The sequence below is a fragment of the Hylaeus anthracinus genome, unplaced genomic scaffold, assembly GCF_026225885.1.
Source record: "Hylaeus anthracinus isolate JK02 unplaced genomic scaffold, UHH_iyHylAnth1.0_haploid 12002, whole genome shotgun sequence".
In the NCBI taxonomy this organism is placed as follows: domain Eukaryota; kingdom Metazoa; phylum Arthropoda; class Insecta; order Hymenoptera; family Colletidae; genus Hylaeus; species Hylaeus anthracinus.
The window spans coordinates 3,756,667-3,781,362 of NW_026534349.1; the positions used below are offsets into that span (position 1 = coordinate 3,756,667).

Here is a 24,696-nt window from a genome sequence, read left to right on the forward strand (position 1 = left end):
AGATTTCTAAACTTCGATCATGATATTTATTAGTAAATTCTTGTATGCATGTAACAATGATCTGCATGATTCATATACATCATGTATAATGAATATTGTTCTCGCAAATGTATATTTTGAATATATCATATTAAAATTTATTAACTGTAATGTTCTTGTCCAACACCTATTGCTTACAGATATACCATCTATGATAACAAACAATGGACATTACGATTTACTTCGGTAAAGCTTTATAATTTTCTCCCTAATTCGCTTCTAATAGCAAATATTTGATATTCAAAAGCTGAGGTACGCTATATTAAAATTAGTCAGGCTTTTCATCTGGTGCACAGTTATCATATCAAACTTTGCACATTATATTTTATTACGCCTTATATGAAAACAGTTCGTAACATTTGCATAAAGCTTTCTTTTGTTCGTGATTAATACCCGTCTATCATACAAATAGCAAATGAGCGGCATGTATAAGATAATTAAAACATTTTAAGCTATCCGATAAAATATGTTTCGTTGGTATTAATTTTTTTAGAAATAATCATAAGTAGGCCTTTGACAAAAGAATTCAATAATTCCCAAGAAAAAATAGTTCGATACTCTGTATTTAATTAGTTGTAAATTAACGTTTTTAGAAATATCTGCACGAATTATATTAATAATAACATGGATAGGCTTGGTATAAATATAATTGTAACAAATTAATATGTAATTTTGTCAGATACATTACGCAGACCTAAGAAATCTTCCCTAAATTAATCCTAACTTTCTTAGAAATAATTTCAAGAATCATTTCAGGATGTATTTACTCGACAATAAAGAATCGTTAGTGCGCATGATATTGGTAAAATGTATTATAACTAATTTTGTGTCGTCTTTTGTAATAATTACACTATATGCAAAACTGAGTGTTGTACTGTCCGAACTTATTTGTCTTACACAACAGGAAGCTGTTATCTTAAAAACTTTGTATGCAACTAAAAGAATTAAGTTAAAATTATTGATCAAACCGGTACGATATTCTACATTTGATATTACGGAAGTCGTTTCTTAGTTCAAATGGTAAGCAAGTAATATACATTTTAAACCATAGATAAATGTACGAAGACTTCTGGAAAACTCTTAAAAACAACTGAAACTGTGATTAGAAGATTATTATCTTAATACAAAATTTGAAATTATGATAAATTTGTCTAAACTCATTGAAATACTTTTGGCGACTAATAGGACAGAAAGCAATATCAATACTGTAAATTCATTACTCCTAGCATGTTGTTAGAATTGCGATTAAAAATAATAAACAATCGTATAAACAATGCAAAGTATCAGCATAAGAAATTAAAAACGTTATAGTAACTAGTGATATGAAGAAGGATGAAATCTATTCATATCTTCTAGCCTGACGTATCGAAAATCTGTTTCAGAAAACATACTCGATCGCAATATAAAACAGTTCTATAAAATTATCGCTTATATTTCATTTATACTGTTCATTCAATATACTTTCTGCAGCGCAGAAAATTATCTTGGCAGTACCTTCACTCAGCCTTAAAAATGTGATAAATATAGGTTTTTATAAAATACCCTTATCGGTGGACAACCGAAGATCTGAAAGAAATATAAAACATCCCACGATCGCATGGGCTCGCTCCACACTTACTCTTCTTTCTCTTGATCATCAGATTTTTCTTCATTTTTCTCAACATTTTCCTCGGGATGATCCGTTGCTTCTTCGGTCGCGATATTTGTCCCACCATCGTGTTCCAAAGGTTTAGATTCATTCGATTCTGCGTTCTCGTTCGGCAGAGTTGTCCTTTCCTCTACACTAAGATGACAGAATCAGGAACCAATTGAATTATCCAATAATAAATGGTTTTGCTTAAATATATCTATCATTATAGCTATTATTTAATTTAAATGAACGATTATAGAATTATGCAATCCATGCATCTATAGTGCTTACCTTTCCTCTTGCACTGCAACTGCATCTTTGTCTGAGGAAGGCTAAAATAAATGTGTGGTATTTAGTATATGTATAGCATAAATTTAGCACCAAGGACACACAGGTAAATAAACACGTTTATAATCATATAAAATGAAAGAAAGCTAGAGCTATATATATACATATACATTAAACAACAGTTTTATTTATCGTTTTGTTAAAGCATTATCAAATATTTACCTCTCGACTTGTAGTATTTCCATTTTCCTGGATGTCCTTAATTTTTTTTGAATCAAGAGTAGTTGCTGTCGCGCTAGCAGGAGGCGCCACTTTCAAAAATTCTTCCAATTCATCTATTTCATTTGCCAAATCAAAATCTTCATAATCCTGTAAGTATAGTACTAGTATGCTTTTTTTAGACACATTATTTGTTTTCTAACACACGAAACAAGTATTGCTTTTAAAATAGCGATAGTTAAAACATCGTTTTCGATCGAGCAATATGGACAACAAATTAATATAAGAATAATTACCCCACAATAATCCTCTTCGTTAAATATTTGTGGCGGTAATGGATATTTACCCTCTCTTGCGATACCATGGGTCTGCATAAATTCCTTCTCTTCTTCTTTTCCAGGCTCTGTTATATCGATAGTTTCGTATTGTACATTTTTACTATCTAATATCATTAAAACACGTTGTTGCCTTTTTTTCACCTGTAAAAAAAAGTCATGTAACGGAACAAAACGATAACAGTGTTAAAACATAAGTTTATGACATTTCGACGCAAAGTTTAATTCGACATAGTTCTAACATACACTCGATCTGATAACGAAAATTCAATTGTTTCGTGCTCTGGCGCAGCAACGGTCACATTATCGATTTCATCGAATGTGTACTGTTATCAATCATATCGACGATTACCATCTGTCTGATAACTTAAATTTTAATTCGTACGAGTCCCTTATGTTTTGTTCGTCATTTTACATTTTCTATACAGGCAAGTTTTCTTATTCCCACGGACGAATATAAACATACATCGAAAGGTTCAATTAGCCAGGAAAGTGGCCCTATTTCCCATAAATACGTTCCCACTTCCGTTTTCTGATAACCACGAACGTTTCTGTCGTTGCGCGAGTACATACGTTTCACGTTAAAACGTATCTGTTCACTCGGGGCCCCAATCGACGTCCCATAATCTAACATACGTTTCCACGGTACACCGAGTGCATCCCTGATTAAACAGAAACTGCATATCGAGGAATGCGTGGAATCGTTTTCACGTTGCATCGCGAATAACGATCCAGCGGGGTCGGTGACAGCGTTGATTAACAGATCGACGCGACAACCGTGGAGTTTCCTATGTAACCCGATCCCATCGTAGCCGTGAAATATCGTAAGAATTCAGGTGCCCAGTAAATCTGGCATTCACCTCGATGTCACACACGTATGCGCGCGTACACGCATATAACACACACTCTCTCTCTCTCTCTCGCTCCCTAACTGTCGTTCACGTAGAAAATATCGTTGTATGTTGTATGTTCGCTGGTCGCTAAGGATGATTAGCACTCACTTCCTTGTTGCCGCTGATACCCGATATGTAGATTTTGACGACCATCGTTAGCCGGCGCCCTCGTATCAATCGACACGCTCGCACTCCTGTTCGTTGTGTGAAGTTCCACGATTATCGGGTTCTACGGACTGATAAGCGATCACTGTGAATCGCTATAGGTTATTAGTCACCGAAATCGTCGACGATGAGCAACACTGATTTAACGCGCACGGGCCTGGCTTGGTCTGGGATCCACTGGCTACGTCATTTCAGGCCGGTTTAACGAGTGTTCTCATGCGCGGCTGCACATGAATCCTTTCTACGTCGCGACTGCGATCGAACTGCGATCCTGATACACGTAGTGCACCCTCGTCGAAAGCTAACGGTGCGGTATCGAGGTCAACGCGCACCGGCTCTACCTGTCCCGTCGAAATTTTTTGACGGGACCCCGATTGCATGCACCAGAGATGCCCAATATTTTTATCTAGATGACAAATTTCGAATAACAAACGAAAGATGAGCAACCTTTTAGCCGATATTTATTCGATCAAAATTACAGTCTATAATGTATGTTTTACGTTGTGTTTTTAGCAAATATAATGGTAGTAGAATGGTTATTTTATTTATAAATGGAATTAAACATTCATTTCAGATGCAGTCCAAATTGTACAAAATAGGAAACGAAAGTTTTCTAATTTATTTATTTGTTCAGTGTAAATTTATTGTATTTTAAAAATAGAAATTCTTTTAAATCAGTAATACTTTAATATTATGTAAAGTATTTTAGAAATTTGTTACAGCTTTATTGTAAAAAATTGTAATTTCAATGAAAAAATTTTAACGAAAGGAATACGGTGTTTGTCTATATGACTATGAACTATGCTAATTTAGTTTGTAAGATATAAATTAAAAATCAGCCATATAAAAAGCATATACATACATATACGTATATACAATGCAGCTACATATGTATACATATATTCATATATAGTGGAAAATTTGTACGGGAACAGATGGCGCCACTGGTAATAAAACCAGTAGCCCATTTCCGGATTTTGTAGCCTCTCTCTTTTTCCGGTTCGTTTGGAAAGTACCTTATATTTATACAAAATGGTAAGAATCGTTATTGGGAAATATATTATCAATCTTATCGAAATATCAATGAAACCAAGTGCATTGTGTCGATGACTATCATCAACGAAACGTTGATACGTATATTGTGCAGTATCATTCGCCTTAAATGATAATTTGCTTCGAAATAGTAACTTAAGATTGTGTTTGTTACCTTTGTGAAAAAGTGAATCTGTAACGAACCTTTTTGCGTGAAATTAAGATTTTATTGAATAGAAATTAATACCCGTTAACATTTCATTGGTTTTATGATTAAAAGAATTGAAGTAATAGTGTTGTGGCAATCCCATCTGACTTAACCTACATGTGTCAAATATACAGTCCAAATGTTTTGCATTCATGGTGTTATTTATAAAATGATCTATATTATTAGTATAGAAATAACGTTTGCAAAAGTGATTTTATTACTTTAAAGGACTCCATTACTTTATATTAAATTTCCTGTATGTATGAAATTTACGAAATACTTTTATTGACAATGTTAGGCAAAGCGCACGAAGAAGGTTGGAATCACCGGCAAGTATGGTACCCGATATGGTGCCTCGCTCAGGAAAATGGTTAAGAAGATGGAAATTACCCAACACAGCAAATACACCTGCACGTTTTGTGGCAAGGTAAGCAGTGAGCATGTGATAGTTACCTAGCTAACCTAACCTTTAATGTCTGTACTAAATCGTCTCTCTTTTGCGACAGGATGCGATGAAGCGAAGCGTAGTGGGTATCTGGTCGTGCAAACGTTGCAAAAGGACTGTTGCAGGAGGTGCATGGGTTTATTCTACAACGGCTGCTGCATCTGTTAGGTCTGCAGTTAGGAGATTGCGCGAAGTTAAAGAACAATAAGTAAATATAATAAATATATTGTAATAATATTTTAGGACTTCAGTTTATTTGAACCCTTCATTCATTGCTTGAAACTTTGTTAAACTGATAGCTGTTTAACTGTACGTTTAAATTTGCAATCAGTTGAACAAGACATATACATGGATCTTTCGATGCATTCGAGACTAACAATTCGGCCTACAAGTCATTCAACATCTCACTCGTTCAGCTGAGTATGCAACATGTGGAAAAAAACTGCAAAAATGTTGGCAGTTGCTAGGTATAGTCTTATAATGATATTGATCTTGAATGTCTTATTTTAAAATTATTTTAATATAGGAGTTATGCTAACGCAAAATACAATTTTTTCTGGGTTTAATAGATTTTTGAGAATTCAATATATAATACATCAGAATCATAGATCTTAATGGATATCTTGATTAGAAAGTCATATTTAGAAATAATTCTGGAGGTACACTGAAACCATAGCCAGTGAATTTATTTACATTCACATTTTCTCATGGTTCTGATGTATATATTAAATTTTACTAGGAATAGATACATGATCTTTTTCTTTACAATTTCTTATAGCAAATTTCACTCTCTGAGAGAATTGGGTTAACGATGGGTGTTTTGTATACAAGTTTTATGAAACACGGACACATGTTACCTTGTTTAAAGTAATTAAGCTAACTAATGCTTAAAAATGTATTAAGGTTTTAGAAAATATGTGAAAGTGTTAATTTAATCATAGCGATTAGATATTATACATATATATTATAAATACAAATGGAGAAGAACCTAATGGAAGGTAGACTATTTTATTGTCCTTTAAGCTGTATTAATTTCAGACTGAATTTTTTTAATCATAAATAATAAAAGAAATTGTTCTTTCATATCCAATCGCTGTTGTATACGCATACATAAATTCACGCATCACGCGTAAATAAGAGAATATGACTACTTTTTAGTAGTCTTTCGTGTACATTCGTTTTGGAAGAAATTTGCACTGGCAAGTAATTTTATGTTTGAATATAATGTTTATAGGTATTTTAATTAATGGTTATGAATAATTGAGAACACTATTTTGGTAGAATGAATTAAAATGGAAACAGTAATACAATATGTATGTAAGTACTAATAACGAGCAGCTTCAACAGATTCCTTTTAAAATTAAAAATGTGTTTACAAATTATTATTGACTTTATCTTTTCTATGTTTATGAACTTACTCTGAGCTTACTTAAACTTAACTTTAGCAGTTTAAACAGCTAACAACTATCTACAAATTTTGCTAATACAATTCTTAATTCAACATACATTCAAATAATGTAATCATTTAATAGAAATCAAGTCCTGTACAAAAATAAATACTATAGTTTTGCATGAATAATTAAATATATAATTATGCTGTAAACGATAATCTGTTGCACCATCACCATTCCTTCAAGTAACATAAAATTGAATATATTCTTTGCCATTAAAATTGTCCTAAATTGAAATTTTAGAGTTGCGTATAATATAGTTTAAATATTATAATTGTAGTTGTGTTTTCTTATTTCAAGTTGCAGAATTAGCTATATTTTTTCTTAAACGCTAATTTAACTCTAATTATCAGTCAACATTTTCCAGAAAAAAATGTTTTACTTTGTCGACTGCCTTTTGCCTTCGGACTGTGAAAAAATTACCAACTTGAATCTACTACAATGTAAGGGAAGGGCGCCAGAATCTAATAACAACATTTTTACATTACTTACAGGAAACTGTTCTCTATGTGTCTCAATCAACAAGTATATTGCACTCTAAACTTTTTGCATACCTCTAGCACATAGAAGGTAAAACGTCTGAATCCATTAAGAATTGTAACTATGCAAGATGGTAGGGACATCATAAAAATATTTACCTTTCGTTTCTAAGAATATACGGAAGACATTCTGTCTTGAATTTAAGAAAATATTTAAAATATAACATTACATTGAATAACAGTCGATAGTTCTTCATATTCTTAAACGATATTTCGTAAATGTAATCTCATATTGCTATGGCGAATTCAAGTATAAATACATTTATCCTTCCAAACAAATAAGAAGAAAATAACAACTAAATTATACGAACGAGATGCAACAAGGAACTGTTAGAAATATCAGTATAAAAAGATTCAGTGCTCTTCCCTAATCGCTAGAAACTTGTACAGTATAAGTCCTAAATCGTAATCGGTAGTGTCACAATAAGTCCACTTGCATTCTAACATTCACTCTGTCGTAAACATATCTGTGGTTTAGCGCACTGATATATCTTCCAGTCATCCGGCATTGCACTCATCCCATACTATCAAATATGTCTCTCTTCTTTTTTATTAACAACAATTATTTATTTATAACAGTGGTCTGATATGCTTTCCTCTCTACTGTTAAAAAAAGAAAAAAGAAAAAAAAAATGTTCACATACATCTCTCTTTGTATCACTTGTATACATCCACTCACAATTGGAAATATTTTTTTCTTCAACACTCTTGTGCATTATTAATCAAGGCATACCATGAGAATGATAGTAAATACACAATACTGCTATTAACAGTAAATAAATCCTATATAACTAAAAGCATTAACTTCAATCTTTCAGTTTTAAGGTATAAGTCAATTTCTGTTGCATTGTCGATACCATCGACGTTCGGTGGATCGGCGAAAGATGATATTAGACTTTATGGAATATAATACTATTTTCCGTCTTGATGTTGTATGCAGTGAAGTCTCTCGACTGTCTTAATTGTAGTATATTAAATATGGCAACAAATGTTACACACAATTGTTGCATTTTAGACTCAGTTGGTATTAGCTGGCTTGCCATTTGAATTTACTACGCATAATCCATTTCTGGCCAATATTACGAGGATCGCACGGTGATAGGACAGGTTGTATTACATCGTTCGAACGAGGTTTAGACAAACAGTGTCCTGTATGAGTGTGTTTGATCATCTTTGTCTGTGAAAAGAGAAACGATCTTTAAAAATGATAATTCTGACTCGACAGAGATATCATCTATTTAAACTAGACCGATATTTTCATCGCACCTCCTCGTTATACACCCACGCTTGATTTCCACCCATACCATGGCATCGTACTATTTTGACGGGACCTTGGGGACTAGCTGCATCAAGGCACATATCATCGGACATAATTTGCTGTCGTTTAGTATAAGCAAATACCTAAAGAAAAAGTATCGTTAAAATCGATGAATATGATAACGCTTTGGTCAAACAAAAAGTCATCGTTTCAAATTTCATTACTAACTTGATTACCACCCAATCCATGACAATAGCTAATTCCAACATTTTCTCCCGTTCTCCTGCCCATAGTGTCCAAACAAGTTTGCGTGTCAACGTTTTGTACGTCTCCTAGATAGTAATAATCTAGCGGCATAGGTGATTCAGGATAAATATTTTCCAAATACCACCTGAAGCTTTTACATTTCAGTTGCTCTCGCAGCTTAATTCGTTCGGATACGTCACCGACGACTACACTTCGAGCTCCTATAAATGAAGTAATCATTTGAGTATCGCTTAATCGATATTGTCTTTAAATGGATATAATCCAATAATGTGCTTGCATATATGAATATTCACTGGAAGTAGAATGTGTCGAAAGTATGTGCCAAAATAAAGGAATTGCCATGTGTGGTGTATTAATGCTATATGCTTGCTCTTGGAAATAACTGTGCTACTGTACAATAACTTATATTAAGGTGTCGAATTGGAAAGAAAAGTTTGGATTTCTTTCGAAGTAGATTGTAAATTTTTAACTTAGTACCGCTTTTATTTTTTCATTTTTTTTGTTACGATATTACTATCCTCTTTCGTCGAGTTACAACTGTTCATCGTAATAGTTTACTTTAGAAATACATAAAGCACACGGAATATCTTGTACCATTTTCCCATACATACAGCGTTAACGGGTATCTGATATACATGAAGCTGGTATCCGGCTGGAATAAGCTTATAGCGTATGCAACTTATAAAGGCATGCCAATTCCCCAACAGAAAAAAAACATGCTAGACAGACAAGCTAAAGAAAATACATAAAGACATGTAAGAACTCGGTATAACATTGCAGTTTGTTCGTTTTCCAGAAATGCTGGTGTTAGTGCTACCTGGATTAATGTTGTAATAGAAGTACTTCCATTGGTCCAACCAGACCTCTGCGAGTCGCGCATTGTTGTGGTTCACTATCTTGCTCGTACCACCAGGAAACGTATATGGCGTTGATTTACGGAATACATGACCAACGTGCGAGCACGTTGCGATTTCCAATGTCCCACCACACATCCATATCTAACCAACTCAGTTCTGTTAGTACGTTAGCAATTACAATTAAGATTTTATAACACGACGAGAAAAAGAGCTAATGCATTAGATAAAGAATTATTCGGACGGACCTCGCTCTCCTCTGCGGTACCTATAATATAGTTTATAAATGTATCAACTAAAAGCGAAGAAATTCGTTTTGTTAGTCGGCTGGATGGATGAGTGGTTAAGACCATACCGAAGTGTATCGAAATGCAAAGAAATCGATTACGTTCCTGTAAATCAAATTTCATGGCTAAACGTAATAGCTAGTGCCCAGAATCCATTTTACACTCGTACACGCACACCAGTCAAAAAAAAAAAAAAAAAAAAAAAAAAATTAGGGAAAATTTGTCACGTATATAGTTATAATAATACACCTACGTATGAACACACGTGTTAATATAACATTCTATAATGGATGCACAAACAATATGGTTAATGTCACAATAATAAATACACTTAAAGTTAATTTTACATTTGTTACGAGAAAACATTAAGATCTAGTAAGTGAAGTATTATATTTGCGAATATACCGTAATAAATATAGCAACATATATATTACTGAAATAAAACATATTAGAATCAAAGGAAAAAAGTGTGCTATGATATAATTTCTGTTTATATGGATATAGAGCGTAGTTTGTATCAGATACCCGTCCAGCACGTATGCGTACTCGTAATTTTCTTCGAGTACATTTTCAACGCCGTAGAAATGTGTTTCGCGTTAGAGTTTACTAACACCATACGAGCACAAGCATCAAATTCCAATCGCGCTTTACCTTATGTGTGTTTTTTGTTTGTAGAAAAGCCACTTTCTTGTTATAAAATTACAATAATCGCACACTTTTCTAAAGTAAAATTTCAGAATTAATCAAATTTAATTTCCTATCGAATAGTTAACGTTGTTAGTTTGTGGTATTCGTGTAAGGACAAAAAGAAAACAAATGAAATTAAACACGGTATTATCTAACCTGGGTTCATGGCATAGTAAAAATCTCTCCACTCATCCATCCAGACTTCGGCCACCCTAGCCGCATTGTGTAGTACTACTTTGCTGACACCACCAGGGAATGTATATGGACTCTTGTCTCGGAATACATGTCCAACGTGTGAACATGGACTGATTTCTAACGTTCCACCGCATTGCCATACCTATAAGGTACTTTATGACTTCACAAATGAAGGTGAAAGTATCCATAGCTAATCCCTCTAATTGGAATCACAAATTTAAATCTTTCGTTTTTCTTTACCATACGGTATCCCAATGCAAAATGACTCATTTAACGCTAGAACTTCAAAGAAGTGTTCGCATTTTAATTTCTCAAATACATATTACTCTACGTATACGTTGCACAGAATAATTTCACGTTCCAACCAGATGAAGCGTACAGACTTCGAAAGTTCTAGCATTAACTGCGATCTACTATGTTAATGCTACGTCACGATATTAAGCGTATCAAACATTTCACACACGAATAATTCGGTGTAACTACGTCTCGGAAACATATACTGTAAGGAAAAGAATCTTTTAGTAGAATCTCGTGTAACAAAAAATCAATCTTCCCCGGGAATCACCTGTAAATATTTGCAGCCACCACAATCTGTCGTAAAAAAAAAAGTTAAACACTATACACTTTGCATTTAGTATTTCTCGTTCGGTTGTACTTCTTCGTGACCGAACACTTCGTACGGCGTAATTCGATTAAAAAATTGATCATCGACCGTTACTCACCCGAAAACTCATTTCGAGATTTTCACCGCCCCAAATATCCATGCCCTCGTCGTACGCGCCCAACTCGTAAAAATAGTCCTTATCGATAGAAAATAATCCGCCAGCCATCGTTGGCGTTCGTAGAGGAGCGGTTCTGTCTCCTAATCTTCTGTCCATTTCTCTTTGCGCTACTCTGTACCTTGAAAATTCAAGACATTTTATTTATCAGCATCTTCGGCGATACGTAACGCGTCGCAAAAAATGATCGATCGTCTTTACCATCTGAAGTTTAGTTTCCAATTGAAACCGCCCCATGTCATATCGCTCGCTGGAATATATTCAAAAGTGTCGTCGCTGATTACGTCGATGATGGGACACACAACCGTGGTTCTGTCCTCGGCGATCCTAGAGAGCAGAGGTTCCAGCCAGCCTTCGGTGCATTCGCAGTGCGCGTCCAAGAACGTTATCACTTGTCCCTTGACGTGCTTCGCCCCGAGCAGTCTAGCTCTTATTAGGCCCGACCTTTTCTCGGTACGATACACGTACGTAGGGACGGGTAGCGTTTTAACGTAGTCCTCCAGCTTTTGCTTCAAGTGTTCTGTGAAGCATTCGCATCGTTAAAGGAAAGCAATGTTAGATACGGTCCAAGTAACAGCGATCGATCGCATTCGAAAATTCACCTTGTTCGCTCTTGTCGTCCACCAGGATGATCTCCTTGAGCAGGGTTCTGGGCGATCGGTTGATAACCGACCAGACGGTCCTCAGCAGCGTGCTCCAGGCCTCATTGTGAAACACAATGACGATGCTCGTATCGGGGAGGTACTTGTTGTGCTTCTTCGTCTTGCATCCCTCGAGCCTGATGTCCTTCAGGGAGCGATTCAAGGAGATCATGTCGCTGGCCATGAGATTAAACTGATTCAACTTGAAGAGCTCTTGTTGCCTGGCCTCGTCTTCCGGCGAAATGTGCACCGCTGCGCCCATCTCGCCAGGGCTACCCTTCTTCTCGCGGACAACCTTCGCCGGCCTCCAAAGATGCAGCTCGGACTGCTTGTAACGTCTCTTGCTTTGTTGGCTGGTGGGCTGAATTTGTTGCTCGTCCTTCAGCGCTTTCGGAAGGGGTACGCTCTCCTCCGTTAACGTCTGCTGCTTGTTACTCTCCGTGCAACCCCACGCGGACCCTCCGATACAGTCCGAATAGAGCATCAGCACCATCGCGTCCACGAGCAACCATACCAGCGACGTGAGCAGTATCACTTGACACGTGTGAATGCGAATCTTGGAGCGAAACATTTTTTTACGGGGCTTGTCACCTTGTACCCTGAGCTCATCACCCGATCTTCGCAGCCGGAAGTCCAGAGAGGTCTGAAGACGGGGGTGGGTTTCTACGGGGAACTAGTCGCAACCAAATGTCAAAGGTCGGCCTTCTTCTTCGAGAAGAATCACATGACTACGAGCAGGGCGTGGGCTCGGTATCTGAAACAGAAAAAGATCCGTGTCGTTCGGTAACGAATCCTTCAATGTTCATTATTCTAGACGACACGCAACTGTTCCTCAAGTCTACTCCCTAGAGTAAAATGAACGAGTCCCCTTCGAAATCTCCAGCAATTCGGATACGTGACGTTATTCGCGAGAACCGGTGGCAAACACATCTCTTTGACATCCTGTGCGACTGAAACATGTTTCCTGGGCCCGTGTTAAACGTCCGTTGCATGCGGAGTTTCGGTGTTGCGCCGTCAATGACACACGCTTCTCGTACATACTCGTTATTTCGCACCTCGCCATCGATCTATTGCTTTTGTCCAAGTGTATTTGCGCCAGGTCAAACGAGCCGGAAGTCACGCGAGCCTCGACTGTTTATTTATCGGGTACATAATACATAAGACGATTCGCCATTATCGATTCGTTTCTATTCTTTGCTTCCGGTGTGCTCGAGAGACCAGTGCCGTGCGCTCCTTTCTTTAAGCGCACGCCGTGCGCATTCTTGCATTCGCTTCGCGCGCGCTTAGATTTCGCTCGGTGCAGATTCGATAACGACCGTCTCGCTGGGAAGCTGTTGATCCGTTCAGCCAGGGATCGTCAACGGAGATCGTATCCCGAGACTTCGTAGACCATGGCTCCGACTACTTTGGTGCTGAGAAAAATTGAGAAACACTGGATTCAGCGTCGGAACGTTGCGCGAACGAACCACGGGGTGCCGCGAAAACGGAGCAGGAAATTCATTTGGCGGAGCATCATTTACGAGAGAACAATGAACGTTCTATTCTGTATTTTACGCCTTTTGGTCAGCGGAGAACTGGAAGGCAGCTTCTTTTCGTAGATAAAGAGGATAAGGCTTTGACTCAACCGAATGTATTCCTCCGGGAATCTCCTTGGTTTCAATGAAAGATTTCTTTTTCAAAAATGGGATACAACGAGATTGGGATGAAACAGTACAGTTACGACTGTCGCGAGATATTATTACAACAAGTGAAATGAAGTAATCTTTTTCACGCAACCATTCTTCGTTTGCGATCCGCCTTTCGAAGAATCGCTATCGCAACATCCGTGTGGCGTAACTCTTGATACTTGCTATCATTCCTAGAATTGCGTCTTTGTTCTTAAACGTTTGCAGAATAAGATAAAAAAAACGCAAGCGAAATAAAAGGGCAAAAAGAGAAAGGGAGATAGTGTACTTGCGCCATTCATAAGCTTCGCGAATGGAGTTAAAAATAGAGCCGAAATAAACATGTTTTCATTGGAAAATGTTTTGTTTCGGGAAGAGCGCGCGTCCAAACGTTGAAGTTATCCAAGTTTTCGAGATGTTTGGAATGGACCGATCGGCGATAAAACACCCACGAATCGTCAAATGGAAACCGAACAGCCCTTTCGGAGACTCTTCGCGCCACGTTTCAGGGACCTATTACTTCTCCATCTCGATAACGACTTTCCTTCTCTTTCCAGAGGCTGCAAAATAAGATAAAGAGACGCAGCAGGAACAGAACGGAAGTTTTAGCTGCGCCTATTACTTATGCAGTTCGTAAGCTTTTCGAGTCTCGCGGGTCGAAGCCGCGCCGAAAGCGAGAAGCACCTGCGGCGGTTAAGGATGATTAAACGGTAGAGACAACGTGGAAGTGTTCCGTAGAAATCCACCGGAAACGTCGCGAACAACGCGCACCGTTGGTCGTGACTTTAACGAGGACGTTCCACGCGTCTGGGAAAACGATATCGCGGCTGTGCCCGCGATGCCTTCACCGCCGATGCTAATTAATTAGCGGCTCCTGAATAATTCACTTTCATCGAGATAACGGGCCACACGAGCCGACGTGTAATAGCACCTGAGAATTGCATACCGCTCGTGGAATAACGGAAATGTCACGCAGTGGGACTTTCTTCCTTTTAACCCTACGAAGACGACTACGAACCTTATGCGTACAGCTGGCTTTGCTTTTTTTTCATTGCCAACCATTGCTCGACTCCAATTGAAACCAGAATTTCGATCTATTCCACGTACAAATAACGCGCGGATAATTGATCTAACCTCTGCGCTAGGCTTACGGATTCCAAGCATTCGGCATCCAACATCGTCGCTCAAGTTTCACCCAAGATGTTCGCACTGGTCGCTGCAGGCTGCTCGAAGTTTGATGAGCCCGGTTCGAGGCTCGAACGCAGCCCGCCAGGCAATAAGCGACAACGACCAGGGTAACTTCGCCTCGCTCGACAGGCGAACGTCAAACAAAATATGCAAGGCTCGACTTTCGACCGCAAATTCGCGACAATTTCGCGGCGTTTCGACCACGTTTAGCCAGACGCGAGACGGATTTTTATCCGGAATCTTATTCGTTACCTAGCGATCGAATAAAGTTTCGCTCGACTCGCGGTAAGGCCGACTGGTAAAGTGGGGCGTTATTTTGGAACAGAGACGGCTAAAATTAAAATATTTAAATCTATAACGAAGCCGTTGTGCGTCGAATCGTTGAATGAATACGTATCGCGTTCGGTGTGTGTTTCCGTGTTTTCGAACTTTTGCAATAATCGGACGTTGCGCCAGAGCGGGGCACGGTTAACGATAAATTCGAAATCACAGCGGGTCCTGAATATCTCGTGGAAGGCATCGGTGATTTCGCAAGCGAGAGCCCCGAGGAGGATAGGAAGGCAAATTAACGGAATAATAACGAACCTAGGACGTAATGCACTTGTGCAAACGAGATACGAAGATGGAAGACCGCGTTGCTCAATCCACTCGGTCGTTTCAGCGAAAGGTTTCTCTGTGTTTCGGCCAGGGGGGCAGAATCGGAGTCGATGAAACGTCGATCGCACGCGGAAGTTATGGAACCGCAACTTAATTGAAGTCCCCGCGATCGGGATGCAGCCTAAACGCATCGACGACTGCAAATCACTGTTCTTTCCTACCTCGCTACAATGTAAACGACCTGTAATAATCTAAGAGATAATTTACGGTTCGCTACCTCGTTCGGAACGAACAGAAATTGCTATCCGCGCTCAAATGAAACGTAAAGTAGTCGATTTCTTATGCAACACTTATCTTATACGAACGTGCATCGTCTTCGATTCGATCTTACTTCGACGAGAATCAAATGATCCGCAATTAGCAATTTCCCAAATTGCAGTGCTCCATTTTCGGTCATTGCGAGAATTGCGAGCCAATTCAAATATATGAAGAAATCTGTCGTTATTCCGCCACGTAATATCGTGAAATTCTATACGCGGGAGGCGCAACGATGCGAGAAGTATTGCTTCGGAGTTCGGGACTCGGGTCCTTTGACGATAGTACTCACACGAACACGTGTACGTTTTCGATACGCGAGTACCAACGAAAAGAACCCTTTCTCTCTCGTTCGTTCGATTGGCTGTGCGAAAATCGAGCGTTCTACTAAATTCTTGGCCGAATTAATACGGTCCGGGAAATTCTCCGATGGAGATATCGCATCGAACTATCGATTCTCTCTCGATCGCGAATGTTTTACCCGCGTCGCGAATATCTTCGGGGATTTTAAACTGGCGACGAATATCCAACACATTTATAGAAGAATATTCTATCCTATTTCGCCCTATTCCATCGATGATCACGAATCATGCCGTAAAGAAGCTAAACGTAAGCTCGAAACGTTTGTATTTAATAATAATTGAATTATGCTTGCCAATACTACTTTCCTCGCGTATTTTTGGCTCTGTTGGATGGGAATCGATAAAACGTTTCTCCAAATCGGTATATATTTACTCGAACCCTTCGGAGCGCGTAATACGATAATGCGGATTAAACGATTCTACGTTACGATGTTTACTTCGAGTCCTATTCAGATATCGGAAGAATTGGCTTAAGGTACGGTAGTCGCGTATTCTTAACTCTACGCAGCCGGTACAGTCGAGGAAAATAATCGTTTACTTAGCCGTATATCTCAACGGTATGTTTTAGAGTATTTTTTCATATTAATTCGCGGTTCGTCACGTTGCTGGAAGACACGTTCCGTACACACGCGTCATCGATGAGACAAATACCATAGATTGTTATTCCGATGGTCACTTGCTCAAACATCCTTTCGAATCCTAATTTATTTGCTTCTCGTTACGCCACCCAATTCCGTTTATTTAACGCGAACATGTTTCGACTGCAACTTTATCGGTCAACCGATACGGCAATACGTCGATTAAGCACATCCCCGTGTAGTCATTTTATTTATTCTTGCGAATATCATCCTTCCTCCCAGTTTCACTTCGCTCTGTTTCCCGGTAACGGAATATTTTTCTACTCTCGTAGGTCTCGCGTGATTTATCGATCTCGCGTTCGCCTGTAATTATAATCTCCCGCAGTTCCTGTCCGTGCTCGGACCACGCCGGTGTTCCGAGATCCGCAAAGACGACGTCAGAACTCGAGTTTAACAATGCAATTTCCATTTCCCCTGTTCCGCGGGCGTTCTACGCGATGATGGATGCGGCGTACACCATTTTCGAGACATAAGTCTTCGGGCACGAATCCGATAGCGACCGGAGAGTTTCTCGACGCATTTCTCTCCGACGGCAATAACTTTTCCAGAAACACGTACAAAACGCTCGGCTCGACGCGTTATGGATTTTACAAAGCGTTTCAACTTCGGAACGCGGCGTCGACGCCGCGCGAATATATCGTCGAAACTGCAATTCTCCGTCAATTTTCGCGGCGAGATGCGACTTGAAATTCTCGCCGGGTCGTGACCCTCGCGAAGAACTTTTGCGCGAAACGCCACTCGACGATAGTTTTACCCGAGAGCCGATTTTCAGAGTATATCCCTCGTGAAAATTCAAAGTGAGTATGATCGCTTTTGTAACACAGCGTTTGTATTATGTTTAATTGCGGTATTGTTCCAAGTGATGTTGTATGCGCAGCTGTACACGCTCAACGATCAATTTCTGATCCTTTCTTGTGCTATCCTTGAACGGCCACGTGTTTCATCAACGCGCAAGTGTCTATTCGCTTTCAATGCGCATAGACTACGTTTACTTGCCGTTTCATTTCAATCGGGTTGCTATAAATTTGTTTCATTTTGGAACGAGAGATTACGCTATTTCCGGGCGAACCACAGCCATGGCCGCGCCCTGTGTACCATACGCGGTGTTCGTGTCCATACTTGTTCCCGTGATAAAACCAGCCATAAAGCGAGCCTCGATTCGCTACAACGGAATTCATTGCACCAGCGTTCTCGGGCAATGACAATTCACGCTATCGCGCCCCGTGTGTAATTAACACGTGCGACGATTTAAATTCTCGCGCCTCGGTCCATTGTTATCCCCTGTCACGGGAAATTCCAATTGCTAAAAATCGCGCCCACTCGCTTCGTTTCGTTCGCATCGCGTTCAAGATCGCGATCGTGCCTGATTTATCGGCGAAGAAAACGTACGGATACTCCATATTTAATAGTTGAAATAAAGATATTCCGACACTTGGGTTTTACAGCCGAGAGTCTCGTTAATTTTCACGCATTTTGCGGTAAACGGTCCCAACGCTCGACGACAATTTTCCACTGTCGTCGTTAGACCCTGTTTCCAACTTCTTATCCCGGGTTTCGAGATTCGCAATGCCGGTAGTAGTTTCAATTACGGCGCCGGTGCCCGACAATACTAGGGATACAATGATGACCGCGGTATCGCACGAATACCGTTATTACGCACCGTTTTATACGGGTCACAAAACCGGCGTAAAGTTTTCTGGGTAATGGAGAACGGATTAACAATGGAACACGTTCAGGAAATGCACCGAATGATTGGTACGTTATTTCAGAGTTGCCTCGTGAAAAATTACAACCGCCATCGTTGCGCTTTGCGTTCCTCGTTATCGAAGATAATAGATACGATTAAATTTGTAACTCGGCGAGTACCGGTCGCTTTAACTTTACAACTTTATCGAAACGACGATAAATGTGTTATCGAACGGATTAAAGCAAAAAAAAATATTAACATGCGGGTGCCCCGTTGACGCAACAAACTGTACAAATTAGTCAGCTATCGTGCAATCAGTACACTGAAATTATCGATCCGTTTCGCGTATCGAGCATCCCGCATCCGATAAAACGTCGCAACGTCGGAAGAACGCGTAGCGTTACAAATCGAATAACAAGAGGTCTGCGTGGTTCATCGAAAGCCCTGAACTGCACGGGTCGAATGTCGCGAACAATTCTCGTTAAAGCTCAACGAGCAGTCTTTAAAGGTTTCTGGTACCGGTGACAATAGTCCACTGCGAGTAAACGATATTTCGTAAAGTACGTAAACGTAGGAAAAGAAGAAACCGAGGAAAAAGTCTCTCAAGTTTTACTCTCATGGAGTGTGTATTCTCGTTGCGCAGACTTTCGGTTTACGGTTAAAGAACAGCGTGTAAAAAAGATGTCAGAGGCGTGCGACGTTGTTATTGTGTGTAGATAATTGGGAACGCGACGAGCACAGTTTACGATGCGTTACCAGCAGTGCAACGATTTCTACGAGGTTTTCAGTGAAATCGCTCGTTCAGATGATACTCGCGAGTCCCGCGACTACGCGCGAAAAGTAACAGGCAGCATCTGTCTTATCATTCAATTACCAAGGGAATCTACGACCTTGCGCCTTATCGAGAAAACGGAACGCAACTTATTTACTATTCGTCGTCTATGTACTTCCCCCCTTATTCTTCGCGATCTTTCGTCGCCCATTTAAGCTTCTTCGTTCCTGAATTAATTAACAGAGAGAGCCTTTGTACCGAATTAATTTCACAATTTATTTCCTCGTAAATTTAAATTTAAATTGAACGATGAAAATGAATTACTCTTTTGCTGCGTGAACTTTATTCCAAGTACATCTCGTCGAACTTTCGGAGCTGAACGTTCACATTTCGTAATTGTTAATATAATAACGATTTATTCGATCGAACGGTTCAGATTGTAACGTTCGTTCAACAAGCAACGCGCGAAACATCGTTTATCTTTTATTCCGTATCTGAAATTTTTACACAGATAAGATTTTTGCCCATTGCTAGCTGGGACTCGTAACGAGCACGTAATCTTTCTCAAATAACGAAAAAAGACGAAACGGATGATTGCCATATTTCAAATTGGTTCTTTTCTAAAACTGGTTCCGTCGTACGCCTCGAATGTATGCAAGTATACATATAGAGGTCTGCGGTAAAGCGTTTATCCCTACCTCTAATGGCGCCCCTGACTCAAGTACACATCATTTTTGCACAGTATCATCTCGCCGAGTATTTTCACGGTTTTTCCTAATAAAATTAACCTAATAAGCACGATAAAATTTCGTAATTTTCTCTGAAATCGTTGCGACCAGAAACGCTTTAAACGCTTTAAGAAAAATTACGCAGCAACTATTTTTGTGAAATACACAAAGTTTTTTTGAAGTGACACGCCTTTGAAGTTCACTGGGTAAAAAAAAGTTACGTTTCACGTGCACCGGTTTAACGTAAATTGCCCTTTTTAACCGACCCCGTTCCCTATTCACCGTTTATTTCGCTTTTCAAACGTAGTCTCGTTCGCCTTCCGTCGGTTTCTATCCGCGTCATTTTCCAATGTCGTAATAGCCATGAGACGATAAGGTCGTATTGTATACGTTACGACATTTAACGCGATCCGTTGTTAAAATCCGTTCGCGTGGAATTAATCGCGAAACGAATGCGACGGTCGACGAGTAGAAAAATAAAAAAGTATCGTCGCGGAACCGACGAATTCGAAAACAGTGGCGGATATAGTGCATAAAATATGAGGCTGCTCCGCGGTTCTACCACTTCGCGCATAATTAACGCGAGACGGAGAAAAGAGCAATCCGTCGAGGATACGTTTGTAGCAACACGAGTATTTCTGCTTCGAAGCGCCTAATTTGATCGTTGTGATGCGGTGCTTTCCAAAGTAGAGGTTGCGATCTTTGAGTCGGGGTTTCTCAAAGTTAACGGCTAACCGTTCGGCAAGTATAACTCTCCTCTGTTAACCGCAGCGATCAGAGACCAAGTTTTGAGAACAAATCATTCGGACAAGTTGAACCATCTCGCACGTTCTACTTTCTAATCCACGGACAACGCATGTGTTATCTCAACGTGAATCACCCAAAGCAATCTTATCCGTTATTTAAATAACTTCTTACAAAAATATTCTCGGTTGTTGGAAAATATACGACACTGGTATCGAAGATAACGATCCGCGAACGACTTTATTGGAAATCCCATATATAGTACTCGTTATTAATAGCGATCGGCACCAAACGTTTTCGTAAATATTCGCCGGAAAATTGGCCAATCCGTGTGCAACGAACATTAACGACGTTAAAATGCTCCGAGACAGGGAAAATATGATACGAGCGACAAATCAGAAGCACCGTGTAGCAATTTGTAAGAAATTAATCGATTAATTGAATCTAAAATTTGAAAGGTATCGCCACGGAAAAATCTCTGTTCCCTTTTTGCACGTTAATTCGATTCGTTCCACCGTAAATCGCGTTTAACTGTCCAATTTTATTAACGGACGCTAAAAATAATCGTATAAATTGTGAAAACGAACGCACGCACACCCCCCCCCCACCCCACCCCGTCCCCGTTTTTATTCGAAAATGTAACGCTGTTACGTTGACCCCGCGTTGATACTCAAGCATCGAAAATTCATTTGCCAAACGGTGTTCCACGCTACGCGCAATTTTACCAAATTCCTGTACTTTGCGTGTAATGAAATTGTATCGCATTCCGATTAGCCGATGGCGTATCGTTCGCATATTTATCGTTAACGATCAACCAAAATGCACTACCCGCTCCCCACAAACGTTTCTAATGCGATTCCGTGAATATCATTCTCGCAACGAGCCACGATAGTTCGCGAGCCTATCGTACTTATTTGAATTACAATAATCAATTGGAATTATCGGAGTACTCGTCGTGGGATTCAAAGATAAATGAAATTCCGAGGGGTCCGTAAAAAAATAAAAAAAATAAAAAAAAAAAAACATTTTCAACAGAGGTTTAACACGTTGATCGACACGACGGTGCTTTTCACTGAAAAACGAGAACTATTCATTCTGAAAGTTAAGTGTCATGGAAAATGAATTTAAACGAAACACTTGAATTCTGATGCAGTTACAGAACTGAATACCAAAATAAATATATCGCGTTACGCTGTTTCCAAAAGTCCGTAAAGAAAACGAAGTCGCAGTAGAAATTTTCAAGAGTATCAGTCTGCCAGCGAACGTGTTCAGCGACAAACAAACGAAATAGTTTGATGTGTCGTTAAACGTTGCTGGAATTTGCGGTCGTAACTGCAGAAAGAGAGGATCTACGTAGACGTGTCCTTGGAGGTCGAGTAACAGCGTCGTCTTCAACCGGTCAACTCGCTCGTCACCCTGAACGAACTTCGCCGCGGACCTTTCACTCGTGTTATTAATCATTATAAAAGTATGCTGCGCTTGCCTATTTAACAGTCCGACGAGAAAGAAACCGGCTTCCCTTCGTGAATAATTTATGTATGTCTCTTGACGAATGTTACTCGCGGGAATTCTTATTGGTATTCGTCGCGTTCTCGTTTGCTGTTCGGGTGTAGTACCCTCGTCGATCGAATTTCATCGCGAACCGTTTTCGAATGATGCTTATAACGTTCCACGGTTAGGGGGACCGACGGTAGACCTTGAGAATACAGTAAAAGACGAGCAGGTGTGCCGCATTCCTTTAAACGGAACACCGACGTAGCCGGCAAGAATAAGATTACTCGTTTCACGACCGGATCAGCAAGAAGAACAAAACGGAATCCGCGTGTACGGTTCTCAAAGGTGAATCGAACGCTTAATGCACGCACGGGAATTGTGTGGACAGTGGCGAAACTTGGAAACAATCTGACAAACACGTTAAAATACAAAACGCGCCGAGCCAGTGAATATAGCGTGTAGGCTTCGCGTTGCCGCTTTACGACGTCTCGTTTCGCGACGATTCACGCTTACAACACTTTTCAATTAACTAGAAACTGTACAATTGCTTGTTCCGGCACGAATGCAAATGTACGGACGGCTAGGTTTTTTTTTAAATAGGATACGATCCTTTGATACGTTTGTAGAAAGTTTTATCGACATTGGTGCCGCAGCTCGCGACGTTATCTCGCAAGTGTGACAAATTGGCTGCGATGATTCGGTTCGATTCTTTGAATTGTCAATTAAACGTTATTTAGCTCGCTTAAATTGCGCGCATATGTTACGCATTCATACTTTCGACTATTCGTTAAGAAAACTTGTTTTACACGATTTTCGGGAGTCTACTCGATTAGAATTATCGCTAACAACGTCGTTTTAAATTCCTCGCCAAATAAGTCACTCGGTTACATTTTTCGAATACATTATCTCCGTATTTATCGCTGAAGAGAATCAGAAACAAATGTGGTCGAAACGTTCATTAATAAACATGAGCTATACGCTCGGTCGGACATTATCGTTAAATATCTCCGAAAGTAATTCTTTGTTCTCTCCGGGACGGTTTTTAACATTCACGGAACGCTGTTCTTTCGAACGTCTGCATCGCGTAAAGAGAGAATCGAGTGTTACCACCTACCAGCGCAGCACCGTTAAGTTGCACACACCACATGGTCGAGACGTATCGGTCGCGTGTCACACGGCTTAAAAAAGACATTTACCCAGTTTAATCGTGGTCGTGAGCGCGCTTTTTCGACCGTCGGCTTCGGTTAGCTTCCAGGTTCGGCCAACTGTCTCGTCCGTTTCGTGCTTACGACGTAGTTGTACCACGAGACCGTCGGACGTGTTCGAATTCTAAGATTCACCACAGAAATCTGTTAGCAGACGCGCGCGCACACACACTGCTTCCCATACCGGTGGGGAATTGGTTACAGACGATGTAACAGTTCGGACGCCTCGCACGGTACGCGCACGGACGTATCCCGGACACACGTAGAAACAGTTTCGCGATCGTCGTTCGCGATCCCGATGGAAATATTCGCGGAGCACGAGATTCACGGTTGCAGGACGAAAGGAAAGGAGAGGTAAGGAAAGGAAAGCAGGACGCAGAGTGCAACACGCACGGCAGACGAAGGAATCAAACTCGCGTGAGGCGCCAGGTGCGAGCGGACGATCGGTCAAACTTGAACGAGTGCACTTTTACGCGACGAAGATATATTGTGTCCGTTGTCGCACGCTGACCGCTCCCCCGTCACTGCGTGCGACTGCTTTCTAGCGACGAACGGGTCGATTAGCACGAATTTCATTGATACACACCTCTTATGACCTAGTAACAAGAACGTCTTCAGGTGCACATCCCGTACGTCGCACATACGTGTACATTCGACACTGCAGAGCCACTGAACAGAGCGCCGAGGTTAGGGCATCGAAGTGGGGACACCTGTTCGACATCCGTGGTAACACTTTCTAAGCTCTCTGACGACGGTGCGTGGACCGCCTATCGATAGCCGCCACGATCGTCGACGTACATACGCACAATCGAGAGCCTCGTTGTCACAGTTGAGATTTATCGTGCCGCGAACAACTGTTCTGTGTACTCCATTCGCGGTCGACTCGCTCTCATTGATTCCATTACGCCGACCGTTGCGCCATTCGTGGTCGCTGCGTGAACCACTTCGATCGTTCGTACTCCGTACATGGTAACGGAAGGAATATTTCGATACCAATAGTGGGTAACGGTACAGTGGATTATTACCGACAGCGTTGACAGTGTTTTTTTGCGAATGATTTTGTGATTTCAGATAAATAAATATAAGCAAT

The 24,696-nt window shown here is 40.1% G+C and overlaps 4 protein-coding genes across 8 annotated transcripts; 2 read left to right on the top strand and 2 right to left on the bottom strand.

Moving 5' to 3' along the window:
* Positions 1 to 11: 11 nt before the first annotated feature.
* On the bottom strand, positions 12 to 3,812 carry LOC128891546 (SH3 domain-binding glutamic acid-rich protein homolog). Of its 2 annotated transcripts, none has more exons than XM_054151108.1 (5): positions 3,513 to 3,812; positions 2,473 to 2,655; positions 2,180 to 2,326; positions 1,961 to 2,001; positions 12 to 1,822 (listed from the first exon to the last, which is right to left on the bottom strand). In XM_054151108.1, exons 1-5 carry the CDS (start codon positions 3,555 to 3,557, stop codon positions 1,654 to 1,656), a joined length of 585 nt encoding a protein of 194 aa, XP_054007083.1. In that variant the 5' UTR covers positions 3,558 to 3,812; the 3' UTR covers positions 12 to 1,653. The 2 variants fall into 2 exon arrangements, with proteins under 2 accessions (XP_054007083.1, XP_054007084.1); XM_054151109.1 differs by lacking the exon at positions 3,513 to 3,812 and adding an exon at positions 2,758 to 3,471.
* Positions 3,813 to 4,513: 701 nt separating this feature from the next.
* Positions 4,514 to 5,491, top strand: LOC128891547 (60S ribosomal protein L37a). Its single transcript, XM_054151110.1, has 3 exons — positions 4,514 to 4,604; positions 5,108 to 5,236; positions 5,316 to 5,491. The coding sequence occupies exons 1-3, from the start codon at positions 4,602 to 4,604 to the stop codon at positions 5,460 to 5,462; spliced, it is 279 nt and encodes a 92-aa protein (XP_054007085.1). The 5' UTR covers positions 4,514 to 4,601; the 3' UTR covers positions 5,463 to 5,491.
* A 264-nt stretch (positions 5,492 to 5,755) lies between these two features.
* LOC128891538 (polypeptide N-acetylgalactosaminyltransferase 5) lies at positions 5,756 to 24,367 on the bottom strand. 4 transcript variants are annotated; one of them, XM_054151095.1, is made up of 8 exons: positions 24,193 to 24,367; positions 12,174 to 12,966; positions 11,773 to 12,091; positions 11,515 to 11,692; positions 9,587 to 9,767; positions 8,731 to 8,969; positions 8,511 to 8,645; positions 5,756 to 8,421 (listed from the first exon to the last, which is right to left on the bottom strand). In XM_054151095.1, exons 2-8 carry the CDS (start codon positions 12,781 to 12,783, stop codon positions 8,272 to 8,274), a joined length of 1,812 nt encoding a protein of 603 aa, XP_054007070.1. In that variant the 5' UTR covers positions 12,784 to 12,966; positions 24,193 to 24,367; the 3' UTR covers positions 5,756 to 8,271. The 4 variants fall into 4 exon arrangements, with proteins under 4 accessions (XP_054007070.1, XP_054007068.1, XP_054007071.1 ...); XM_054151093.1 differs by lacking the exon at positions 9,587 to 9,767 and adding an exon at positions 10,754 to 10,934 and having other exon boundaries at positions 24,193 to 24,363; XM_054151096.1 differs by lacking the exon at positions 9,587 to 9,767 and adding an exon at positions 10,754 to 10,934 and having other exon boundaries at positions 23,598 to 24,363.
* On the top strand, positions 12,900 to 24,383 carry LOC128892459 (uncharacterized). Its single transcript, XM_054152901.1, has 3 exons — positions 12,900 to 12,995; positions 23,823 to 24,104; positions 24,225 to 24,383. The coding sequence occupies exons 1-3, from the start codon at positions 12,900 to 12,902 to the stop codon at positions 24,381 to 24,383; spliced, it is 537 nt and encodes a 178-aa protein (XP_054008876.1).
* Positions 24,384 to 24,696: the final 313 nt, after the last annotated feature.

Excerpts from the sequence above, each read along its gene's own strand:
- LOC128891546 (XM_054151108.1), bottom strand. The coding sequence starts at position 3,557 with ATGGTCGTCAAAATCTACATATCGGGTATCAGCGGCAACAAGGAA. Across the intron at positions 2,656-3,512 it reads GTATCAGCGGCAACAAGGAA|GTGAAAAAAAGGCAACAACG; the intron begins GTGAGTGCTAAT and ends TTTTTTTTACAG. Across the intron at positions 1,823-1,960 it reads GTTGCAGTGCAAGAGGAAAG|TGTAGAGGAAAGGACAACTC; the intron begins GTAAGCACTATA and ends CTGTCATCTTAG.
- LOC128891538 (XM_054151095.1), bottom strand. The coding sequence starts at position 12,783 with ATGTTTCGCTCCAAGATTCGCATTCACACGTGTCAAGTGATACTGCTC. Across the intron at positions 9,768-11,514 it reads ATCTCGAAATGAGTTTTCGG|ATATGGATGTGTGGTGGGAC; the intron begins GTGAGTAACGGT and ends TGAGTTGGTTAG. Across the intron at positions 8,646-8,730 it reads ATGGATTGGGTGGTAATCAA|GTATTTGCTTATACTAAACG; the intron begins GTTAGTAATGAA and ends CTTTTTCTTTAG.
- LOC128892459 (XM_054152901.1), top strand. The coding sequence starts at position 12,900 with ATGTCAAAGGTCGGCCTTCTTCTTCGAGAAGAATCACATGACTACGAG. Across the intron at positions 12,996-23,822 it reads AAAAAGATCCGTGTCGTTCG|TTCGGACGCCTCGCACGGTA; the intron begins GTAACGAATCCT and ends ACGATGTAACAG. Across the intron at positions 24,105-24,224 it reads GAAGATATATTGTGTCCGTT|GTGCACATCCCGTACGTCGC; the intron begins GTCGCACGCTGA and ends GAACGTCTTCAG.
- LOC128891547 (XM_054151110.1), top strand. Across the intron at positions 5,237-5,315 it reads CCTGCACGTTTTGTGGCAAG|GATGCGATGAAGCGAAGCGT; the intron begins GTAAGCAGTGAG and ends CTTTTGCGACAG.